At 42.2% G+C, this 25,430-nt stretch overlaps 2 protein-coding genes across 3 annotated transcripts in view; one reads left to right on the forward strand and one right to left on the reverse strand.

Moving 5' to 3' along the window:
• The window catches only part of syn3 (synapsin III), a 129,835-nt gene that overhangs the window by 50,196 nt on the left and 54,209 nt on the right, over nucleotides 1-25,430 (reverse strand). For both annotated transcript variants that reach the window (XM_080886140.1, XM_080886139.1), the window contains exons 5-6: nucleotides 21,194-21,350; nucleotides 20,331-20,420 (exon numbers count right to left, since the gene is read on the reverse strand). In XM_080886140.1, coding sequence (XP_080742266.1) covers nucleotides 20,331-20,420; nucleotides 21,194-21,350 — 247 coding nt within the window. The remainder of the gene's footprint in view (nucleotides 1-20,330; nucleotides 20,421-21,193; nucleotides 21,351-25,430) is intronic.
• On the forward strand, nucleotides 1,650-20,234 carry LOC308399125 (metalloproteinase inhibitor 3). Its single transcript, XM_080886141.1, has 5 exons — nucleotides 1,650-1,954; nucleotides 11,672-11,754; nucleotides 13,550-13,661; nucleotides 15,848-15,969; nucleotides 17,904-20,234. Exons 1-5 carry the CDS (start codon nucleotides 1,831-1,833, stop codon nucleotides 18,099-18,101), a joined length of 639 nt encoding a protein of 212 aa, XP_080742267.1. The 5' UTR covers nucleotides 1,650-1,830; the 3' UTR covers nucleotides 18,102-20,234.

Genomic DNA, 25,430 nt, shown 5'->3' on the forward strand with positions numbered 1-25,430 from the left:
GTCCTGAGGTGCCTGTGCAGTATTTCAGCCTGTTAGTATTTCTGAGTGTGACACATTAACAAAAGCATCCATTAAGTGGCCTTTAAATGACTGAATTTTCTCAAAGTTGGCATATGCTTTTCCAAGAACAAGCAATCTCTCTGCAGTAAAATCAATGGATGCTGCCAACAACTTCTCAACTTTTTGATCTACATGATGTCAAAAAGATGGGATGTCCTTAATGTAGCAGTTACACAAGGCCCGCCCCCACTGGCTGTTCAAACCTTCAGTTTGCCAGGGGCAGGCAATCAGAAGTAAGCTGGCTTAAAGAGGTGCTAAAACAGCATTTAAAGAGTTTAGAGTTGTGCAAATTTACTCTAACAGAATCCAAGAAACGAGCATAATGGGACCACATGTACAAGGCAAACAGTCAGCTTTAAATTTTATGATTAAAAGTTTAAAACTGAAATTTCACATGCTTATCAGTACCCTGCTAATTACAAAATTAAGCCTTGGTGTGCCTGCGATGTCTCTTTAAAGCGTGATAACCATTAATGAAGGCCCATCTAGGGTCAGAGTTCCCCGACATGATTATTTGTGCCGCGCTTATGTAACCACGAGCAGCGTGAACACTTAACATAGCTCGCTCAGTCTCTCAGCAGATAAGCCCCGGTGGCGACAGAGCAGCGGATCTGTGAAGCAGTCAGGAGGGAGAGGAAAGAGGCTTTAACTGGCTAATATAACTGAATGTGCCTAACAGGTGGCTTGAGTAAAGCCTTTGCAAAACAAAGTGAAGCTATCCACAGGTCCACATGAATCTTCAAGCACAGTGATGATCAACCTTAAAGAGGGAGAGAAAAAAGAAGAGAGTGGCTTTCTCTGCCCTCACATCTGTTGATTTTACTGTGCAGAGATGAAGAGTCATCTGGTTGCCTCGGATTGCCGCTGCAGACTGTGTTTGCTATTACTCAGCATTAGTAATTAAAGGGGGCGTCAGAGGGTGGGCAGGATGACTAAGTGAGGCTCCTCGGTGAGAAATGAGCAAAAAGGAAACAAAAGAATAAAGGAGACATTGTTCATTATTTAGTTATTCTTCTTGCAGTCAGAAGGGGGTGAGGAGAGGGGGAGATAAAGTATTTCTGGAATTAATCTAGTGAATGAGATTTGATAAACAACTCTTTTTAAATTCATTAGTTGCTCATTTCTACTTAGAAACTGTGTTAATTGTTTGTTTTTTTTATGTACCAGTATGACATGTGAGTTCATACTGGCTATCTACATGTCTTTCATTAGTTATTACATAACTAAATCCTGTTTGTAATGAACATGACGCTAGACGACATTTTTACTAGTTGAGCTTCACTTATCTCACCCCACTTTCCCTTCTGTGATCAACATCAAACAGTTGCACGCATATTTTTTTAGCTAACATCTCATTCTCTACTTTATGTTTCTGTATTATTATTGTTGTTGTTGTTGTTTTTATTATATTTAGGTCTGTATGGGAAAATAAGATGAAGAGGGGGAAATGTTCCAGTATGTCATCGTGTCTGCTATTCCTAATAGCGTGTGATTGGCCGCACTGGTTGCGAGCTCTGAAGAGGGAGGGGCGTGAACCTTTCGTCGCGCGCTTATATGTGCGCGTGTGCTCCTCCGCGGGATCAGGGAGAAACGCTCGAGCAGAGAGAAGCGAGCTGTGACAGACGAGCAGCACTACAGACGTGGACGGTACTCGCAGAACCTGCTACATCTACTGACTACTTACTGAAGCAGCAGCCAGCGTGTGGTGGTGATTCAGCGGACTTAGTCGGACAGTTTTATTCCAGAGAGGGAGTGAGAAAGTTTGGAGAAATGCACTCAGTGTACCTGGTCAGCCTGCTGTTTATCTTCAGCACCCTGCATGTTAACCAGCTGACGGAGGGCTGCTCGTGCGCTCTCACGCACCCCCAAGACGCCTTCTGCAACTCCGACATAGGTGGGTAACCCCGATTTTTTTTCCCCCTCTCATACTCATGAAAATTAGTGTGACTTTATTCTAACCACTGCACGGAGGTCAGATGTTAAAATAAAAGCTTTGCTTGTCACAGGAGCGTGAAAAAACTGGTTCCTTCCAGTCCTTTCTGGGTTTTCGCATGCGGATCTCTCACTGTGAATTGGACATTTTTAATAAACTCTGGTAGTTTTTGGTCAGTGCAGGATGCTGATTAAAGTGAGAGAGCTTAAAATGTCCCAAACTGATGAAGACACTTGAGGACCTGAGTATAAGAATCACCTGATTCAATTCACCTCGTGGTCCCACCTGTTTAAATCGGAGCGAGTGCAGAGTTCTCCTCCAGCATCTGCCTTGATGATCCTTAGCAGGCTTCCCCACACAGATGATTGAATGTTGTTGCTCTGTGCGTGTCTGTGTGTCAGAAAACTGTTTGACTTTTAATTTACTTCAAATATTCCGCTTTTGCTCGGGACACAAATGTCTGCACATTCTTCCCAAAGCTGTGCTCTGGTGGGAGGATGGGTGGGTGAGGGGGAATGTTCTTTGATTGGTGTGAATTGGAACCAGTTGAAAACAAGACCCACAGTGAGTTTACATGTTTCAAATACTGTTTATTTATCTGCACGCTCTGGTATTTCTGTGTTGAGTGGCTCAGTACCCCCGGCCTCGGGTTGATAAAGCAGCAGTGGAGTGTCGAGGTGTACATGGCTTGTTTTACTGGCCTGGGTGTGCTTTCTCTGACTGCCCAGAATAATATGAATTTAGGATCTGGCTTAGCCTGGAACGCCGGTCCAACCTGACCTCTGTGGTTGGATAACACCAGTAAAGACCCGAGGATCATTTGATCTCTGCTGTAGGGGGAGAGAGGGCTGAAGTGTTTCAGATGGGACAGAAAGGCGGTTTTTATTGCAGACGAGGAGCGCAGACTCGCATTTGGGTTTCTGACTGGAGCCGATATTTTGTTTTAATCTCATTTGACCTGAAAATGTGTGAACCGTCATGAGGCACTCTAAAATCCTTAGCCCGAGCTCAAACAATAATCTCTCAGTTCAGAACACACACACACACACACACACACACACAGCTACCATGTGTGTAAACCCACCCTAACACCTACTGTCAGCTAATTCACATGAACACACTCTGACATCATTGTTAATGATCTTGTACTTGCTACTAGTAACCAGTAGAGGCTGAAAACGATTATAGAGAACATTAGTTACTGATGCCTTAAAATCTTAATGAAACTGGAGACTTCTTCATGTTAAATACACACACCAAATCATAATTTACTGCACAAATGATACCCATTATTCTTAAAGGTGAAGCAGACTTCCTAAAAGTGCCCTTTTGACTACATTTAGATGTCTGCAGCCAAAGCTTTTGTATGAATTAAGCAAAGAAGACATTATTTATTCAACTTTATAATTATAGCTGAGTCTTTGGACATAACCAGGCTGGCTGGTTCCTCCTTTTTTCATTGTCTTTATGCTAAGTTAAGCTAAGCGAACTAACTTGAAGGTAGTGAACATAAACTGTAGATAAAAGATGGACACAGCTTATTGGTCAGAATTCAATAATACACCTGCAATGCAAAGTGTACCATATTTGATACATGACTTTTTGAGACTTCTACATCATCAGTGTGATTTCATTTTTGAACACACACCCCAACCTGAAACAATTAAATTCACAATATATATTTAAGCAATAAATAGTATAACAAAGCTGTATGTAACAAATATGACACAAACTAAAACTCATATATCCAAATTAATATACAGGTGTATTTGTAATTTTGTTAGATTTTATTTTTTGGCAATTATTTGATGGTTCATACTAGAGATGGACCAATCCGATATTACGTATCGGTATCGGTCCGATACTGACCTAAATTACTGGATCGGATATCGGAGAAAAATAAAAAAATGTAATCCGATCCATTAAATATCACGAAAGCACCTCACAAAACTTGCAACACGCCGTAACTCACCTCAGAACGTTAGCACGTCGGAGCAGTATGCATCACGTGATAGAGCGGCTGTGGCATGCGGGACCTGTCGGTGGTCTGGATAGCATTTGGAGCTTCGCTAGCAACCCGGCATTTCATCTCCGACAAAGTTATCCCGAGAGAAGTAAAGCAAGTGTGTAAGTCCATCTCTGAATGTTTGTAAAGCATTCCTGCTTTAAGCTTAACAAGCGACTGCCTCTCCTGCTGCTACTTCAATCATGAAACTGCTTAATGATCAGCTGATCGGCTTTTCTGTCGCGAGTCCGTGACTCTGGTTTGTTTTTGGCCCACTTTGCACCAGAAAGAGGAAACCAGCGGCTGAACAACAGCAGCACGTTTAAGCTTGATCAGCTGTTGTTAGAATTTATTTAATATTACTTTCTACTCGAGGATCTTTTTCTACGTAGCTGACGCTGGTAACTGTGCAGGGGCGGATCTAGCAAAGTTTAGCCAGGGGGGCCGATAGGGCATTAACAGGGAAAAGGGGGCACAAAGACATACTTTTCTTTCTTATTCTCATTTAAAATGTCGAGCTTTTAATAAATAATTATCTGACACCCAAAGTTTCAATTTGATGTAAAATGAATAGAAGTCAATTACTGTATATAGTAACTATTAAGTCTAATATATATACCCTAGTAAGCTATAGTACTTTTTCCTTTGGGAAGGTACCATCTGTGCAGTCTGCAATTTTGTTGAAGAAAGATGTTGAATCTATTTAATATTTCTTGAAAAATAATTGATTTCTGTGCATTTTTTTTTTCACACTGCATCAAATTAAGGTTGATTACGTCGATTAAGCATCATGAGGTGGAGCGTGAGGGGTGGTTCCCTATTTTTTATTTATTTATTTTTGTTGCTGGGAGTTGGAACCCTATTAGTTAGGTTGCTTAATATCTACACCAAGTACTCTTTAAAATACCAGAATAGGGAGGATGGTGTAGGTTTAAGTTTATTAGATTGATCAGTATTGCTGAACTATGAAATTTTTTTTTTTTTTGCATACAGGTATAACAGAATAGCTTTAGTGTAGTTGTTGTTTTAAACTTGAGTATGAACTTATACAAAATGCAGCAAGATATTTAAAAAACAGTTTTGTTGATTAAAAAACACTATATCGGATTCATATCGGTATCGGCAGATATCCAAATTTATGATATCGGTATCGGTATCGGACATAAAAAAGTGGTATCGTGCCATCTCTAGTTCATACTTTAAAGGCTTAAGTGCCTTGAACTTGCATTCTCTTCAGCAGCCAGCAGGCGGTGACTCCTCTGACTCTTATAAAGCATCCAACTCTGTAGAGGTGTACTGGGGGGTCTGAGGTCCCCATTAGTCTCAGAGGAGGATTTGGTTTAGGATGAGCCTGGAGGCATTACATCACGTTTCAAAACATCAAGGTAGCAACGCCTAAATTGCTAAGCTTGAAGCTTTAGCGTTGGTTATCTTCAATGTACAGCATGGTATTCATACCGGCACAAAGCTAGTGGTGTCAGCTAACTCTGAAAGTAGATTTTCCCATTGAAATGCTCTGTTAACCTTAACGATTTAGCATATGGATCACCATCAATAAACAATAATAAAGCTCATATTTCCAGAATCCAGCAGCTCTCATAAACCTGCTTTTCTCTCGTCGATTGACATCCTGTTCAGTTCACATATTTTTATTACCCCTTGGCAGCAAGAAAAACGTCACATCGAGGACACGGTGTAACTTTAAAAATGCCATTTCATTTGCAGTTTCCTTTTTCCAGTCTCAGAGTGTCATAATCGCTCCACAAGACTTTGCTTTTCCTAAGGCTTTGCCAGACTTGCCTGTGAAAAGGAGGCTTCTCTTTGCTCAGATTCCAAGGACAGAACCAGCGTGCCTCTGTAGGTGGAAGTCACTTCATTTAGCTCTGACGTGGGCAGCAACTCACAATGATGGTTTGGTGAATCCTCTGCAGCATCTTAGAGGAGGAGGAGGTGGTGCAGGTTTAGCCTGTCATACTTTAGAGGATCCCACTGTTTATAAGGGGAGATAACAGAAACTGTGACATTACAGCCCCAAAATGGCCGTTTTCTCTTTGGTGGGGACTGATCACAGAGCCTGTGGGTGTGTCTTCAGCCAAGTGACCCCGTTTGACAAACGCTCAAGCGATGCCTTTCACAGTCCTTCAAATCTTTTGGATAGCTTGTGGTGTTGGCACCCCATGAGACTTGCAGTGTAGAATCTGGGACTGACTTCAATGGGGGCCAGCGATCAGTTGTGAGCCCCACAAATCCCATTTCCAAGGCCCTGGGCTTAGCTTGGGTTGTGCTTTGAATGCTTGCGGTTTGCTTGCGCACCTCCAGTCCCTCGATGAGAAGCGCTTCAGAAACACTAAAAGGTCACATGCTCACAGGATATTCTGGGTCAAGTGTAGCCTCCCAGCATGTGCAATTACCAAATCATGGACAATTTAACTGTATAACTGGTGTAGAGATCTTTTTATTGTTGTTGTTTTAGGCTGAATGTCTTTTTTTTCTTTCTGTCAACTCAAACTGAAACCTGCTTTCTTCGCTGGACTCGGAGACGTGGAAAACAACACGGCATAGGGTTGAAATGCTCATTTGACAGGAGAGAAGGGCTGTAATTCTCAACGTCAACATCAAAGCCTGTATCTTCCAAATTTAAGACCATCAGTGGAGTTCAAAGCATTTTCCCTCTTGGTTTCTTGGCCCTGACCCACAATCACCCGCAGGCACTCCACTGGATGAATCACAATTAGGTTAAAGGGGTTGAAAATTAGGTTATTGCAGAATGTCTCCTTTTTACTTGACAAATCTAAAACTGTGATATACAAAAGTATGCATGTGCTGCAGTTTCCTGTCTGTGTTGGACTTTATTCTGTGGTCATGTGATAGAAAGGCCCAAAATGTACTGCCTACTGTTAGAGTTGGCAGAGTTGTAGCTGGTTGTTTTTTGTTGTTTTCTTTTTTTCCCCTGCTACATACCTGAGCACTGGGCAATGACCTGGCTGCTGCCTTATGCAAAGACCTTGTTGGCCTCTACTAGGCAGCTGGGTTAAAGCAGCCCATTCACAAGGAGGAAATGTGCAGCACTTGTTTTTCCAAAGCCCTCCCGAAGCAAGATTAGAGGTCTGGGAGTAAGCTTTGACCATGAAATTCAATATTGCTTCGTAATGCCGCTCATTCCCAAAATGCTTGGAGGTGACAGGAGCAAACTTTTACATGCTTGCGCTGTAAACCGAGTTAGAAGCTGAGGATTAGCGTGATATGCGTTTATGCTCGGTTTGGGATTGGGGATCAGGCCATTGAAAGAAAGGATCCTGCCCCACTGTGGATGTTTGCTATCCATAGAGGAGCTTAGTGAAACAAGCAAAGCATAGTGGGTTTAGAGCGATGCATGGCATTGAGCTTTGTGACCTCATCCTCCTATTAATGAGTTATGTAGCATTCAGGTAAATAGCTACTCCCTTTAGCAGCATCTGCTCTCTCCCCCCACCGTTGAATTATGTAAGCTTGGATCAGATTTTTATACTTTTCCTCAAGTGAGTTAAAATTCGAGGAGATGTCAAAGAGTCTGGATTCCATACAAGCTTGGGATGTTCGTCCCCTGAGCCAGGCGTATCGAATGTCCAGCCCGCCCTTCCCTTCTAATGACCACACAGCCACCCAGAGGTTAACTGTTCCAAAACAAGAGGCCAATACAGGGGCGACGCACAATGGTACAACACTCATACATGAAAACACAATGAAGAATAAACCAAAAAACTGTCATTTATTCAGCTTCAGTATGTTTATTAAAGGTTAGCGAACTTGAAAGAATAGTAACAAGTACTGTTTGATCTGTACTGACCTCTAACTGTCAGTGTTACCAAGATTTACGCAACACTTGCAGTCTAACAGGTAAAAAGGTGAAAGGCAGCTGGTGATTTGAGTGAGTAACAGCAAGTCGGTGAGTGGCAAAGACAAAAAGCAAGAAGAGGAAAATGCAAAGCAGGTGCAAAGGTAGTACGATGCACAGATAGCACCCAGTGTTGGGTTGTGACTGCCTTTCCCAGAGCTTTCTCAGCATACTCCCTAATTTAGATACAAGGTTTCATTGTAGAGCACGATGCTGTGTTTTAGATACTTTGGCCAAAGTGTGCAAAAGGGTACCAATTTTAACTCTGGCAACTAGCATTTTTGAGGTCTGCTAGCGTGACGGCAACATTAAAACGAGTAGTTGGTTCAAGGTTCCTGTCGCTCGATCCCGCAGGAGCCTCTAATGAAGGGAAATCAACTTTCTAATTTGGTGAATAAGAAGTTGAATTCACAGGCAGTTAAATGGATTTTCGTTTTCATGCACTGCACTTTGCTTTGTCTGGCATTACCAGCTGTGTGTTGGTATTCACTTAGCTTAAATATTAGCTAGAAGCTTGATGACTGACATTACAGTTGGGTACTTTTTAAGAAGTCTGCTACGTTTGAGCACATTTAAGCCAAATTTAAAGACTGTTAGGTTCTTATATTTGATTTGGCAGAAATCGACCATCATGGTATCAGAGTGATAGGAAAGAAAAATCCCTGTGCTTCATAAGCTTCCCTCCATTTGGCATGTGAGCGAGCGCTGCATGCTCTCTGCGCCAGTGTTTTTCACCTGACATAAAGCTCTGCATTGGGGATTCGGTTTCAGTGTTTATTTTTGAGCGTGATAGTGTGTCGTCCTGAGAATTCCTCTTCCTCCTACTCGCCTCCTCAAGCTTGGACAACTTTCTGCATACCAAAATCGGCGTTACGCGCCCCGTGCCTTGCTTTCCTCCTCTCCCTCACACATCCACAGACACACTCAAACGACTAGCCTTATTCTTGCCATGCTTGCAGTTTGCCACATTGTACGTAGGCTGGCTAAATGTTTAACTAAATTACACGCTCACCTTAAGACTTAGCATTTGCATCCATGCTTGTGTAATCGCCTGCTTCAGGCAAGAGAGTGGAGGGGGATTTTTTTTTCTTCTTTTTTTTTCAGGTTATTTCCTGTTTACCTCTCTTATGACAAAAAGACTCCCACTGTTGAAAATGTGTGTCAGGTCTTCAGCAGAAGATGAATCCCTGTGCGTCACAAGGAAAGTGTTCTGAGGGGAGGTAGTGGCGGAAGAGGGTGGGGGGTTATAGCCTGTTTTGAATAACAATAGGTTGGTGAACTACTTGAGGTCAACTTTCTTTCCTTTCTGGGCCTAGCCTACTGCTTTTGTTGCGCAAAGAGATTAATTTCTTCTCATGAGGGTGCTTCCAGATCAAAATTTTCTTCATACATATTTTAGTTACACTTGCAGTTGCAGTGACAACCACAGGGAAAGACTCCTCCTCCTCACTCGTCACTGACAGTTCCAATAGCAAGAACACTGCATAAGCCCGGGTTAGGTTTCGCTAACCTAAACTTAACATGACAGACATGGCTATGGTGTAATAGTTAATATATTTACCTCACAAGATGGAGTGAACCTTCAGCCAGGTAATACATGACTGATATTAAAATACATTTTTGTAACAAAACTATTACACGTGTTATTTTACTTGGTTTAGTTCAAAAGTTGTTAAAGCCAAACTTTTTTTTTTTTTTTTTCAATCATTATCACTCTTAGCTAGGTTACCTAGCTTCCACTCATTAACCGTAGAAACGATGGCTGTAATTTTGTAAATTATGTTCTTTATTTGAATCTAACTTCAGGTTTTATTGAACCTGGTGATGATCCCCATAAACTAATAAGAAAAGTGTTTTACTAAAATATTAGCTTTGATAAACTAAATGTTTTTATACAAATTATATTTTGCAATCAGATGATCGCCTCCTGCTGGCCATTAAAAAGAATACACATTTAAGGCTGGAAGTGCTGTTGACTTCCTTTTTTAGACCTGGAAGCCAGGCTAGGTTAGCTAGCGTAGTTTGCTAACTTTGAGTCAATCAAAAACACTAAAAGAAGTTTAGAAAGTACCTACTTAGTATACCTGTAGTTTCCAGATGAACCAGGGTAATGTGAGAAATGGGTTTAAATATGTGAGCTGGCAACTCTGCGGTCATTTGCAAATATAACTGCTGAATGCAGAGGAGGTCAATTCAAGGAAATCCTGTCTTTGGTGCGTCACACTTATTATCACAGGCCAATTAGTGGCCTTCGTCTAAAGAAAAACGAAGGGGTCCTATCTGGATGTACTTCAGCTAAATCAGCTGACCTGTGACTCGTCAAACACAAACATTTGTTAGTCCTGAGGGTTGGTTTTGAGGCCGGGGCAGAGAATGAAACTGCGTTTTCGGGTGGCATTTGAAAATAATGGCGGCAGTGTACTGAAATGAGGCAAAAGTATCCAGTTATATCTGCACATTCCTGTGTAATTGTGCTCCTGTGCTGTTGTAATTGCAGCTGCAGACGTCTGTCAGACAGCATTTAGATGCATTTAGCAGAGGTTGATCACATAGCAGCGCTCCTGAGTTCATATAGAGCGAGCTGACAGGTTAATGGATCAAATGCTGTGCACCAAGTTATTGCAAAAGTTCAGAAAGTAGAGGGCAGGCAGGGGCTGGAATCTGGAAGGAGTGACCCATGTTTTTTGTTTTTTTATTAATTTACGATTTAATGTGATTTAATCTTTTATTTGGTGACATTAACAGTGACAGTTAACAAAATGCCACCGCTTTCTACTAAAGAAGACTGAAATGAATGAAAAGTAACACAAAATCTGTTTGAGGCTCCTGGATGGCTGCATTGCTCAATTTACTGCTTCAAAATAGGATTTGGTGTGTTGCATAAATAAAGTCTCGGTTCAAATAGGGGACCGTATAACTAAAATAAATCTGTGGTCACCACTTTTGGGTGGCCATGCTGTAATAGCTTCCTATTTGACTTGTAGTTTTATGCCCAATTTCCTTTTGCCTTTTAGCAGGACAGCTAGACAAACAGAAATCCAACAGAAGATGCCACATGCCTCATTTCTTTCTCCCCCCTTTCTGGGGAATGTGAAACCCCAAAGAATCTGGGAAGGAAATTCCACAGGGAGAAGATAACAAACATAGTCAGTGTTAGTTGTGTCTGTGGCTGTTGGGCTTTGGGCAGCAGGTGAACTTCAGAGCGGGACTGAAAGCTCATGCAGGGCCCGCAGCTCGAGGCAGGCGCTGAAGCAGCAGCTCAAATGATCACTCGTTTTGTACACTCCCAGTTCCTGGCCTTTCATAATAAGCCCCCTTACGCCAACACAAGTGAAAGCAAACAAATCAAACTTGCCGCTAAGCATTTTCACCTCGCCAACATTTACATGAGGGTCCTGCACTCTGATAAGATCGTTGTCAAGCTGTACTCCCAAAGATGGGACCCTGTTTTTGTTTAAAGTCACACGTTTTCCTAATTATGTGAAGATTTAGTATTCAGATTGTCAAAAGTTAATAACAGTGAACATGAATGGTTTTTTTTCCAATCCCACCCTAGAGTAGTTATTTGCAGACATCCATGTCTTTCTAGTTCAGACTCTTTTCCTTCCATTTCTGTATCAAACTCATTCTTTCCTTTAGTGATTTTTCTCTATTGGCTTTCTCAGCAAATGGAAGTAATGCATAAATGGTTAACTGTGGTGCCAACCTGGTCCTGAAACGGCATTTAACAGAAGCAATGTGTTTATTTGCTTGGAAAGTTGTACGCTAAAAGGAATGCACCTGTGTGCTCTCTTCACAGTGATTCGAGCTAAAGTGGTGGGCAAGAAGCTCCTGAGAGATGGACCGTTTGGAACCATGCGCTACACTGTCAAGCAAATGAAGGTGAGAACAAACATCTGCTTAATCCGATGCTGTTTGCCTGAGTTAAATACAAAGCTACAGAAAGCAAAATCCTTTTATGGCAAGTTTCAGTTTAATCCCTGTGTTTGTGCAATAACATGACCAAGAAGAGATTTCCAGGACACCTAGCAAACGACCAAAAGGAACGAAACATCTAATCTTGCTTTTGTTTACATTTCAAAAACAGGATCAAATAACATGTTATACAAATAACAGAGTAGTTTAACAATATCGAAGTTTTGTTTTTTTCCCGCTGTAGTATAGCTAACTATACTACAGCGCCATATTTAACTCAAAGTCATATTAGCAACTGACTGGACATTTACAGAAATGGCTGGTTGTTTCCAGTTCTTCTGCTAAACTAAGCCAATCACAAACTATCTAAATATTCTAAAATGGTCTCTATATAAGATTTATATACATTTTTCTTTAGCTCTCATGAACAGAGAAAAAGAATTTTGCTATTATTAGCTAATGATATGTACTAGCTAGTGATGACAAGTTAATCCTGAGCTCCATGAAACCATGACATCTGCTGACATGGGACGTTACCTGTATAGCCTGAAAATATCCACACATACATGTATATATGAGGCTTGCCTATCTAGTTTTCTTTTGTCACACTACAGGAAAGAAATATGCTGATTATTATTAGTAAAGATTGGCTTTTCCCCCAGTGTTGTCACTTATTTAAGGTTTTTGTTTTTTTTAATCTGAAGCAAATAAATTGTAAAATTTCTGCATCTTTTCAACTGAAGACCAATCTTTGCTCTCATTTTTAAGTATAACTGACTACATATCGTGGCTTGTTACATTTTACTTACAATGCTGTCTCTCCGCCCCCTCAGCTGCCGTGTAATAGCTGAAAAGCATTTCAGGATCCTTGCCCTGAAAGCTCATTCTTTACTTCCTCTATATTCTTACATAACACTGCATATTTCTGACAGATGCTGACATCGGCCTGCTGCTCAGATAGAAGCCAGGCTGGAGGATTAGCAGGCTTTCGGGCATTAGAGCTCAACCAAACTCCTCACTCTGAGTGTAAATATTTCAGTAGAGTCATGCGATGCATCAGTAAAATCCCAGGTTGTAACAAAAACATCAAGTGGCCTGTTGATGGCGAAGCATAGCAGGTGCCACTCTGGGATTATCCTCAGCAATTAGACGTGGCCTTTGAGCCTCTTGGTTTATTTATTTGTATTTCAGTCTGCTGGTTTGTACTGAAAACAGTGCTTTGCTCTAATAACTTACACAATTCCTTTCAAATTTCAACAGATCCTATGAGACTTGTGCCTTTGGCTTTCCCAAAGTGCCACAGTTTCTGGCTTAAGTAACAGTTTGTTCTGCTTTTCTCAGAACGCCGCATCTAAACAGGGATTTCCTGTTGTTCCCAGACAAATAGATTACACTGCCAGGGGAAGAAAAATCCAGAAAGTTCTCAGAGCAAACATTCACTTCGGGCTCTACATGACTGAGCTGAATGGAAGGACTGGATTTTAGCAGTGACCTTGCCAAAACGCCATCAAAGTGAAAGCATATTACACAACGTAGCTATGTTATCTATGATTAGGTTGAGGGCAGAGCCAAATACTCCTTCTCCCCTGAGGCGCTCCTTAAGAAATGTCATCTGATAAAGCCAGTGTGCTGTTTCCATTCGTCATTATTTATATGTGGAGGTTGAGGAAGAGATGGAGTGCCATGGTGCAGAAACATTACACTTTCCTATTTTTAAAGAGCATGGGGGTGTAATTCCATGTTTGATTCTCATGTCTTACAGATGTACAAAGGATTTGAAAAAGTCCAGCATGTGCAGCACATTTACACAGACGCCTCGGAGAGTTTGTGCGGTGTGAAGTTTGACATCAACAAATACCAGTACCTGATCACAGGTGAGCCGTGGTTTTGAGCGTTGCTCTGACTGATTTTTACTCAGACTGTTGAAATAATCAACGTTAAGTGTGAGAAACCCTCTCAAAGCGAGGCTATGCAACGTTTACAGAAACTGTGCTAAGGGAGAAAATGTCACCGTAATCAAATTATATGAAGGAAACTCTAAGCTAAGCTATCCAGCTTTGCTCGATGGCTGTCTGCTCCTCAGAGTCATTTTTAGTGCCGAGTTTAATGTAAGTGGAACAAGCAATGATTAAGTTTTGGTTAAAATTAGTTTTCGGTTAAAAAGCATTCTGGAGTGGCTGCTCCACTCTGTGTGTAGGGGGAGGGGCTCAGAGTCTTCATGAGGAGATTAATTGGTGCATTCCAAAGACTCCTCCCCCGAGTTGAATGTTCACAGCTAAGTGCCAAAGCTTTACCCCGAGTGTAACTGGCACCTAATTCTGACTTAACTCTCAGCCATCAAACATCAAACAGGCCTTTTAAAGGGTATGGAGGTGGGATAAGAGCTGAAAGTTGCTTCTACAAAATATCCTCATTGTGAAGGTCTTTGATTGTCCAAAATAACTGTTTTTATTTGATTTTACTGCCTTTGGCATTTCTGATAAATGGCTTCAGGTAATCATTTGTGATAGCACCAGAGAAAGTTATAACTGACCACTCGCGGTCTGTTTCGTAATAACATAAACTTAGCGACTGCTTGTATGTGACAGTCTCAGAGGACGTGTAACTGTTAGCAACACTCTTTCTCAATATATCCTTTTTTGAGCTTGTGGCATGATTAAATCCAAACTGAATCCATTTTATCACCAAATGGGTGCTGAAAACATTCAGAGGCCTTCCAGCCAGCATCACTGCAAGATACACACACTTCTCCTCCCCAAGGATTTCTTGGTTTGTCCTGTCACACAAAGTTTCCCACTAATTACAACCTACTGTTTGCCACCGTGCAAGGTGGCAAAGGAATGGCCCTCTTAAAACTCATTTCCCTTAGCTTCGCCGTCTAGAAACTGCAGTTTTGTTTTGTTTTTTCCTCTCACACACACAACTCGTAATTAGCAGCCAGCAGGAAGCGACTGGCATTTTCCAGCAGAAGCACTTTATGAGTTGCTATTTCTAACAGAGGTGCAGTTTACTTTGGACCCTGCTGTGCTTGGTGTATATAACTGTCGCTAAGTCCCGACCTGTAAATACTCTAACTGCACCGCACAGTGCAAGCCAACGAGCTGGCGTTGCTGGGCAGTGACTGCTATGTTTACCCAGTCCGGGTGCGAGGGGACATCAGTGTCTTTCGCTCCTGCCAGGGCATCTATAGAAAGAACTCCATATAATTAGGATTGTATTAAGAACAATTTAAACACACCGAGGCCTCCAGCGTGAGCTGCAAAAATCTCTTTTGATCAAGCATAAGGGCGCTGACCCCGATTGGTATTTTAGGTGCGTGTCGCACACTCTGCACCATGTAATAAACCCGCAAGCGACTCCAGTAATCCCAGTGCAACGATGCAGGCCGATTGGGAGGTGCACTGGGGGTCGAAGATGCACATATTTGTGAGCTGTCACATTCCCATGAGGTGACAACACTGATGACATCGAAACGTTCCCGAGCACATGCAGTGTGCCATTGTGCACCTGTCTCGGGAGTCCGTAAGGTGCAAATGGTCCAGCACTAAAAATAGATGTCTGCTGACATTTGGATATCCAGAAATAGAGGTGCTGGTTTAATATGGGCTTACTGTATGATATTGTCTTACCATGGGCAAATAAGTTGGACTGGTTGAGTGATGGGACTACAGTATCCTGTGTTATATTGAAACGATTACAAAATAAGTGGCATGCATGCATTGTGACCTGAGTCGGGATTAATGTGTGGGTCTTTACACATTAATCAAGTACAGATGCTTTTATTGGGCGCCAGAGAGAGCAAAGTAAATACGCCCCTTAAGGCCTTGGAAAATATTAAAATTTCTGTGAATTAGGTCGATAATGTCGTTCTGTTGGTTCGTCCAAAGTCGAAGATTCAGTTTGTCATGTGTGTGTCTGGCAAAGAAAAACGCCAAATCCTCACATCTGTTTGCATGACTCCAGAGTCCGTTTTAAAGACTAAGAGGTACTTAAACATCGTTTTATACAGAGGTGAGAACACAATCTAAGAGTGACATCCAAATATCCTGTGCTTCCACAGGACGAGTCTACGACGGCAAGGTTTACACGGGGCTGTGCAACCTGAACGAGCGGTGGGAGCGCCTCTCGCTGGCGCAGAAGAAAGGCATCAACCATCGCTACCAGCTGGGCTGCAACTGCAGGGTGAGTGTCAACAGGCAACCTTTGTCCCAACAAGGATATGATAGATGAGGAAAGACGAGGCTCAAGAGGAGCTTACTGCTGCTCATTTTTGCAAAGGCAACCAAATGTTATCCTGCTGGATGACCACTTATAAAGTTGATTAATATAACAGGATTTAAACAGTACAGGAGGAAGGATGTGTATACTTAGTTATGGTGGCTCTGTGTGAAGAATCAAATCAATCATTAATTCTACTGCAAGCCATTGAACGGATTATTTTTTATCAAGACTGAAATATGAGCTCCTTTTTAAGTGTCTAATTCCCACTATTATTCATCACGGATGTTTAGCTGGGATAGAAATGGAGAAAAAAAACAAGTTTTACTACTGTCACAGGGAATTAAGTAACAGGTCTGGAATCAGCTCAAGCCTCCCATTTCATGTGACTCACACATGTAGCTTGCTGCTGCGCAGCTGCCGAAACGCCTCATAAACATCCTACTGTACAGCGGCGCCGCGGACATCTGCTAACGCGCCGGGCCCCTATCAGTATAAGTGGATTAGCAGGGAGACCTGTTTGTTCCCAATACGGGCCAAAGCAAGTAAACTGTGCTCAGATTGTACGTGGCAGCAGCCCAGAGGCAATCGAAGGAGGCAATCAATCAGCTGAGGCGTCATGGTGACGGCCCTTAAGCGCAAAGCAGACACAGAAATCACTGCACGGTTTTAAAAAACAGCTCCTCTGTCCTTCGCATTCCTTCACAAATGAGGACTTACGGCACTGGAGCGCGAAGAAGCATGTCGTGGCAGTTTTATTACTCTCTACAGATCGTTAGAAGCACTCGAACTGAGAAGTTATGTCAGACATCTCTGAGCCACGGAGGATGAACTTTCTTGGCCTGAGTAACAAAAGCAGCCAAAAATGGCAAACGTGGCCTTTAATGTACTAATTGAATTTGCTGCTGAATTCATATCCAGATAAGTGTGACGACTCGGTTAGTTATGTGAATCTTCCTGTCACTTCAGGCTGTATATTCATCTGTGAAGCTGCTTTTTGTGTGAGCACCTGGAGTGGTGACGCACGAAAGGCTAACATCGAACTGAATCCTTGACAAACTACAAAAAACTCTCGCTGCTTCAGGAAGATGTCAACGTTCCGTCGCACAAAGCAGCACGTGCCAGTGTAGACTTACTGGGTTTGAGCTTAGTTATTTAGAGAGCTGCCATTTTTTCCCCCAGTCCCATCAGATCAATAAATCTTCTGCAGTAAATCCCTGAAAGCAAACGCTGAAAGGCAGTAGAGCAAAGATGCATGTTTTGCTTGTTTCACCAAGCATGTATTTCATGTCAAGTGTTTTTGAAGATCCAAGCTATGTTTCTTAGCACTCATTAAGCTAATTCATAATGAACCATAAATAAACCTAAATACTGTAAATTCAAAGTACTTTAGGATTTGAGAAAACGCAGTCGGTAAATTGTTTAAGTATTCAGGGAACATCTTTCATACTGCCAAAATCTGCTTATTTGTCTTTTTGCTATGCTACCTAGGAAGCCAGATCCAAGCTCAACTAGTGTAACCATTTTCCGCCATTTTTAACCTCTTCTTTCAAAGCTAATAAGTGCTAAGCTAATTAGCGCTATGGTATGATATTTAGTTATAATATAAAAAGTAGTGCTGTCAGCGTTAAAATGACGGCGTTAACTTATTAACGTGCTAACCGCGCGAACGCATTGATGCCGTGCAGCCCCACGCACGGGGCCATCCGCGTTAACTTGCTAACGGAGATTTGCCGCGTTAATGTGGTTATGGCGTTAACGTCATTTTAACGAGGTTAACGCTGACAGCACTAATAAAAAGCTGTTATAACTCAGTATCATGTATGTTCTAGCAACATGCCAAATCATGGGATAGTGCTTGTCAGGCTTCATCTCGGGTTTTTCTCCTTTCTCTGTAGATTAAGCCCTGCCACTACCTGCCCTGCTTCGTGACCTCCAAGAACGAGTGCTTATGGACGGACATGCTGTCCCACTTCGGTTATCCCGGCTACCAGTCCCGGCACTACGCCTGCATCCAGCAGAAGGAGGGCTACTGCAGCTGGTACCGAGGCATGACCACCCGTGATAAAACCACCATCAATGCCACTGACCCCTGAACACAAACGCCCTCTGACTGAAACTCGCTGCCGCCTCCCAAACTCCGTCCCATCCCTGGTCACGTTTAGAGTATTACAGGACTGTTCGAGCTCACCTGCCTGGGTGATGTCCCCCTTTTTTAAAGGAAAAAAAAGAGCAAATCTATTACAGTGCCTGTTTGTAGCACTTCTGATAGAAAATAATACCCCCCACCCTCCCTTTATTTGTACAGCTTGTCCTGTGGCTCCTTTTTCCTTGTACTACAAACTCCGTCCTTTGCACCAAGTTGACATCGGTGACAAAGACAGAAAGGGCCAATAAAAAGTGTAAGACCTCGCTCAACCTACTGAGAGCTTCTGAAAAGATTTAATCATAAGTATTATTTACAGCATCAGTATCATTGGCTTCAATTAGCAACCTGCAGTTTAGCTAGTAGCTAGTGTCAGGATCATTTGAACGAGGAGAAGTCTCTAAAGCAAAAGCCAGGAGGTGTCAGACGAAGTATACTACGAAGATGATCCTTTGTAAATTTGCTGAGTAAAGCTAGCTTGTTGCTATCAATATACCGAACATGGCCGAAACAGCGCCAACATATTATATATGTTAACGATACACGTCTATTTTGGCTTCAAACCCCTTTGTGAAATGGACAATATTTCACAGTGAAGTATCGGTTATGTTCAGTTTGAACTGTCACACACGTCTTTATAATGGTAGTAAGTCTGCTTCCTGTTTTTAACGCGACTGTTGCGCACTGCTTCACAAAAGTAACACAGTGCCAGCGCGGGGAAGCGCCCGATTTCTTGCAGAGATGGTGATATTTTATTTGTTGCTGTATATAAAATAAGCTACAGAAATCAACTCATCTGAAACCTCTATTACATTTATTTATATGTTTATTGGGTTATACTATGTGGTATATGTGCATAAAAGAAAAACAGGCCAAATAATATCGTGAACTCACTGCAGTGTATTAAATGAAGCACCAGCATCAGCAAATTCAACATTATGGTACTATTATGGTAGTTTGGTTTTTTTGGCTTCATTATAATCCCCCCCACCCCCCCAAGCTGGTACTCGTTACCAATCCGATAAAATTAAAACTATAACAGAGGTTTCAGAGAAGGACATATTTTGTAAGTGTATATTCAATCTTTTTTATTTAACTATTTGAGATGAACATTATATATAAATGAAAGTAACAATATATTGTCACTAAATTCATTCTTGTTCGCCTGTTCCCGTCTGGGGTTTTCTCTTATTTTTACTTCCCTTCATTCCATTCCAATAACGGACACAGACTGGCCTCACAAAGAGGAAGAGCCCATTCGTAATTTATGCTAAGAGAGCGCCAAGCACAGAAACTGTTGGTTTGCTAAAAGAATACTGATATCACTCTGACATGTTTGTGCTAATTATGCATCTATTTTTGGCAGTGATTTAGCCTAGTTTATGGCAGCTTAAAGCAGGATACTGTAAACTGCCTCGCATAGCATAGTAGAGAGGAAGGACAAACTACGGTGGTTTCAAATTCGTTCAAACACTACTGTGTATGTTTCATATGTTGAGATGGTTATGCTAGCTGTGCTATTTCCAGACTATGTGAAGCTAGGCTAACTAGGTTGTGTTTCATTTATGGTCCATTTCTGGTTATCTGTGTCACTTTTTTTTTTTTTTTTTTTTTTTTAAATCCCTTTAATTTCTACGAAATTCTATATTTTCTCTTATTTGTTGTTTTTGGGGGGGTTTTTCGGTTCTGTTTTTTTTGTTTTTTTTTTAAACAGCATTTTGAGCGAAGGTTAGCCGGGAGCTCACTTTTTTTTTCTTTTTTTTTTTTTTTTTTTATGACTGAATCTTTCAGCAGTATTTAGTTTATCGTTCTTCACCTCCATACATAATGAGCTCTTCCTCCAGCTGTGGCATTTCTGTGTCATTATTTCTGTGGTTCATGTTTATGTAAATATACTATCTGCTTAACACAGAAATCAGTCAAAAGGAAAAAAAATCCAATCAAGGAAGCTGTGTACAGTCTGTGTGTAAACACTGATTTATGAATTATGTGGGTTGGGGATATTTCCTTGTTGGGGTTGTAGAAATGTTTGACTTAATTTCTGTGTTTTATATTTTTATAATAAAGACTTACTGAAAAATGCTCCACAGGAGGTCTTGGGTGATTTTTGTGCACATCCGTGAGAGTGGACCCCCCCCCCCCCCGTTGAAATAAAGAATAATATCTGCGGGGCACTCACCATCTGTGTGTGGTTGGGATAAAAAGTTTGTTCATTCAGGGGGAATTTCTCAGGGCCGAGGGAGCGGTACAGCTTAATCATTTGAGAAAACTGCAAGCAGAAATAAACAAGACAGGAAGACGTCATTATTCAAGGAGGACAAACAGAAACTTCTATAAGATTCATGCGTGTTAACGACTTTTAGGAGCAGAGGATATGGATCGTCTGAAACTCCAGGTTTGTTTGGGTTTTTTTTTTTTTTTTGTTTATAAAATGTGGCCTGGTACAGTTAGACCCACCTGTTAGTGTGAGGGTTTGAACACCTGTTCTTCTAAAATCAATAATCCATTTGCTTACACCCCGAGGTAATACTTTCTTGGAGTTATTTATTCTTGAGGTGCTGGAATTTCCTTTCCAATAGATTTGTCTTCAGACCTGCTTCGGTTCATTGTTTTAAACGTGTCGCATTCAGCAGTTGGTTAACACATACAGCATGATAGGTGCCTTACTGGTGATCAACCACCTCATTTTTTAACTTGTGCTTTGTAGAATGAGTAACAGAACTGTAAATATATAGTGAAGAATGGCACCTTTAACAAAACTGTGCTGCATATTTCCTGCTTTAAACCTAAATTTAAGACCTCTTTCAAAGCCAAGCATCTACATACTTTTCACTGCAGTTTTGTAGCTTTTCTCAGCACAAAGTGACTAAAAACACGTGGTGGCCGAGGCCGCCCGCTCTGCTGGCCAGCTCAAATCACAGGTGTTGCAGCTCCATTTATTAGCACAAATAAATCAGTCGGAGGCAGCTGCCGAGGGAGGGACTTTGCGACACCTTTGTGTGGGTGAAAGTATAGCAAAGAGAGCCGTTACGGAGCGCTTACCACCCAGGGTTTGCTGCAGAAGTTGTATATGGAGAAGATGGAGTTGACGCTTGGGACGCCGCCAAAATGGAGGCCGATGACAAGATTCCTGAAGTCCTCACCGGGAATCATGCTGTAGGCGTGCTGGCGAATCAGAACAAAGTCTGGCTTGAAGGACCTGCAGCAGGACGGATATGGAAAAGGAACCATCAGACTGGGCCTGTTGTCAAGGTTAAGCATACAGTTAGGCTGTTGAGGGTTAGAGTAGCGAAGAATTCCAGGCAGCTTTGACTCAATAGGTAGAAGTAAAGCAAGGTTGGTGGTTCAATCCCGGGCTCCTTCTAGCCTGTGGTTGTGTTATACATGTCCTTAATGCCTACATAGTGTGGCTTGAGTGTTCAGAAAAAGCAGGAAGCAGCATACCTGGTCTGACTGATCAACATGAAATCTTTGCAAGCTTTTGCACCCAGACGTGCCAGACATCTACAGACTTTAGTGATTTCCTTTTCACCAAAAGTAAACTGTATCAAAAACTGTTGGACAAAAAAGTAATCATGGTATTTGATAAATATTCATCTAGTGTCGTTATAGGATCCAGTTTAGTTTGTCCAGTACTTCTCTTTATCTATACATCTACACATATACACGTATATGTGACTCTTTTGGCAGATCGTAACCATCCACCCACTCCTCCATGTAACAATCAACTTCCTGTTTAACACCTAACCTAACAGCACTGAGGGCAAACATCTCCAGCATAGTGTCTCCTTGCAGGCTGACAGCTCTGTTGGCACATTATTAACACACTATATCTGGACGCTGTGTTTACAGTCAGGCCCTCTGTTGTTCAGTGCATCGAGCTGATGGGGTAAAGTAATGCTCCTTGCAGCACCTAATCTTTTTGAACCATCTATCCAATTAACCCAGCCTAATCCTTCCTTTTTAGACACTTTTCTGGGATCAGAGCCAAGTGCCCCATGACCCACCTGAAAGCCTCTTTTAAACTAGCCCACATTTCATAGTGACAAGGAGAATTCAGTTTGACTTTTATTTATTTATTTACCTGGAAACTTTAAAGTTCTAAACAAATGTTCCTGCCAATTGCTACATTGATGTAAAAATTATTAGAGCCCGGCCACTATAAGACCAATATTTGCTCATTTGAAAATCTGACATGTTAGGGGATATTTTTTTTGGGACATGGGAAATAAACATTTGTTATGTGAATTTCTGAGTCCTTACTTTGGCAATGAAGATCTTGTTTTATTATGACAACGAGTTACGGATGAATAGTTTACGCTGTGCCGCACTCTGCTCAGAACATCAGGTTTTAGTGTTCTAACCATACGGGATGCTGCAGGGTGCCCTCTAGTGGACAAATTGTGCAACATCGACATTCATAACGACATTCATAAGGGTGTTTCTCCCGCCTGTTCTTTACTTTTTCCAATATTCATTAATTTATCAGCCGTTATAAAAGCCGATACAGACATACAGGCAAACAGCCAATTTATCAGCCCCGCCCATTAATTTGATCAGGCTCTAAAATTGATCTCAATCATACAGTGACGTCTGGCTTGCACACAAAGTGTCCATATTTAGTAAATTGGTCATGAGAGACTCACCGACCCATTTCCAGAACTTGGTGCATAATGACACTAATGTAAAATGACACATTGTATATACTTGTGAGATTCCAGTGGCTTTGAAACAAAGATTCGACACACTGAGACTGGTAAAATCCTCGCACTCATGTTTCCGTGGTTAGTACCAAATCTGACATGCTCCGACAGGAAGCATCAGCCCGCTGCAGGTGGAAACCAAGCTGATGAGAGCGGTGAGACTAAACCCAAACAAAGTTGTGGGATATAAAACCAAAACAATGAAAGACATTGAGGCAATATAAAGCTGATGGAAACTACAGAGTGGGAAAATTCTTTGTTGCTAAGGGAGACGCCTTTTGACACATTCCCCTTGTGACATATACTTAAACGTATTAAAACAGAACACAAAGGTACACAGCAAGCCACTGGATTACCTGCAGTTACAGACACAGGTGCGTGCAGTAGGTAGAGGGCTGAAATTACAGCAAGGCCCTCCAGCAGACTCTGTGGTCCTCAAGCGCTGCTCATGTTAGACTGCACAGAGAAGACTGGCAGGATGGCTGAGGAGTGATATGTCCTCGGCGACAGAGCGACTACAGCTGTTCCTCCCTGCTGCTGCTGCGCTCGGCCGCAGTGGCAACAGACCAAAGGCTCTGCTATTTATACTGGATGGAGCTGTTTATTGAAGCCCAGAACCCGACCAGACTCGACTGCTTCCTAAACACGGGACGTGCTGTTCCAAGCAAACTCCATCCTGGTTACAACTGTGCACGAGCAGTTTAATCAAAGAACACCTTATTAGCCTCAAACAACCTACTTGATTACACTACTTGATTATAACAGAACGGGCAGACGCAGCGGTCGTTCAGCACAGTGGGATTTCACTGGGCTAGAGTTAATGACGGCAGGAGCAGCAGAGCATCACTGAAGTTTGTCACCCATTAACTTTGCTTTTGTGTGTCTTCACCTGGACTCATCCTGTTAAAGTACTGCTTCCTGCGAGCCACGGATTAACCCTGAAGCAGCACGTTTATGTTTTACGATGCGAATACCTCGGGCCCTGAGACTCACTGCTTCACAGGCGATATTCTAATGTGGCCTTTGAATAGGTTACAGTGCAATAAAAGGCTAATAAGAGGCTCAGATGGGGGAAGAGCACAGATATAGATTAGGAGGTGAGGACAGAAAGGATCCGTGTGGATTCATAAGGCCACAGATAAGACAGGATTTGTAAAGTAAGCCAGACAGGGACCGAGTGGGTGGTTCTGTGTGGCGCGTGCATGTTATTGCTACCTGTCTGTGCAGGTGCTCCTCCCACAGAATGATACGGTTAACTGTTGACTCTCATCTGGCTCTAGCTGTGGATGTGAGAGTTTGAGGTCTTCTCACTTTCTGTGTGTTCGCCTGGTATAGACTGGTGACTTGTCCAGTATCAACAGGTCACTCTTACAGTCACTTCACAAAAGCCCCCAGAACAGGGAGGTGTCACTGCACAACAGGAGCTGTGTGCAAATATGAGCTAAAGTATGTGCTGATTATAAGTCATAGAAAATGTTTGGGAGCTGCTACTCACATTATTTTAAGTCAACATCTCCATCTCATGACTCCTTGCTCGTGAATGCAGCCACTCCCAGTGACGAACCCACAGAGAAAAACTGCCTGACTCTGCAGTTTCCCCCAGCTTTGTGGATGAGTTTCAGCATCTGAATACTCACCCACATCTGAATTGAATATTTCGTTAAATGGTTACAGCTCTGATCTGAGTAAGATCCATCACACAACCCTTTAAACACAGGTCAACAGCTAGCTGGGGAACACGGGAACATTTGGTTGCTCCAACGGTAAAATATTTCCCCTTGAAACGGGTGACAGAAAATAGATCCAGATGAAGGGTGATTACTAATTTGTCACACAGACAGACTAACATCTCCAAAGTAATATTTGCTCTGCTTCGGTTTCATGAGTAACCCCCAAAAAACACAGCCAACGCTATGAGCTTGTGCTGTGTTTGCGTTTTCACTGCTCCAGTGAGAAAAGGTGCAAATTCTATAGGACAGAAAGAGTCATAGCACAAGGCAGGTAATCCTCAAAGCACAGATAAACATGTTTAAAACAGGACACTTTATAGTGGCTGTGAATACACATCGAGCCTGGCAGTTACGTAAGCCCATCATAAAATGTACCGCACAACGGCGCCAACAGGATGTTTTCATCAGCATTCTTGGAGCAGGAAAGTATTCAAAACTCAGGACAATATGCTGCCGTTTGGTCTCCAGATCCATTTATCATACAGAATCTCTGACCTTCTAATAGGCTCCAAAGGGATGTCTGAATTGTGGGGAACACTTGTTCTCGAAACGGTCCTGCGGCTGTTTCAAAAGCTGGTGAGGGCCTTATCTTCCACCATCAGTCTGTCTCTCATTGATAAGCATAATCGGGGTAGAACTCGGCGGGAATGCCACAAATGTCAAACAGTACATACCGAGGATCAGCACAGCGCTCGTACACAATGGTGCATTGTGCCGCGCTGGCTCCCTGTCATCAGAGGGAAATGCACCTTAGAGAAAGTCTGTGCTTTCCTGTTAGGAGGACGCACTCCAGAGCAAAAACTCTCAATCAGGCCACAATCGTTTTATGTGTATATATGGGGAACA

The sequence above is a fragment of the Rhamphochromis sp. 'chilingali' genome (assembly GCF_963969265.1).
Source record: "Rhamphochromis sp. 'chilingali' genome assembly, chromosome: 7".
NCBI lineage: Eukaryota > Metazoa > Chordata > Actinopteri > Cichliformes > Cichlidae > Rhamphochromis > Rhamphochromis sp. 'chilingali'.

Bases quoted from the DNA above. Each gene is read 5' to 3' on its own strand.
- LOC308399125 (XM_080886141.1), top strand. From the start codon at position 1,831: ATGCACTCAGTGTACCTGGTCAGCCTGCTGTTTATCTTCAGCACCCTG. The intron at 13,662-15,847 runs GTGAGCCGTGGT...GTGCTTCCACAG, and splicing joins ATACCAGTACCTGATCACAG to GACGAGTCTACGACGGCAAG. The intron at 15,970-17,903 runs GTGAGTGTCAAC...CTTTCTCTGTAG, and splicing joins AGCTGGGCTGCAACTGCAGG to ATTAAGCCCTGCCACTACCT.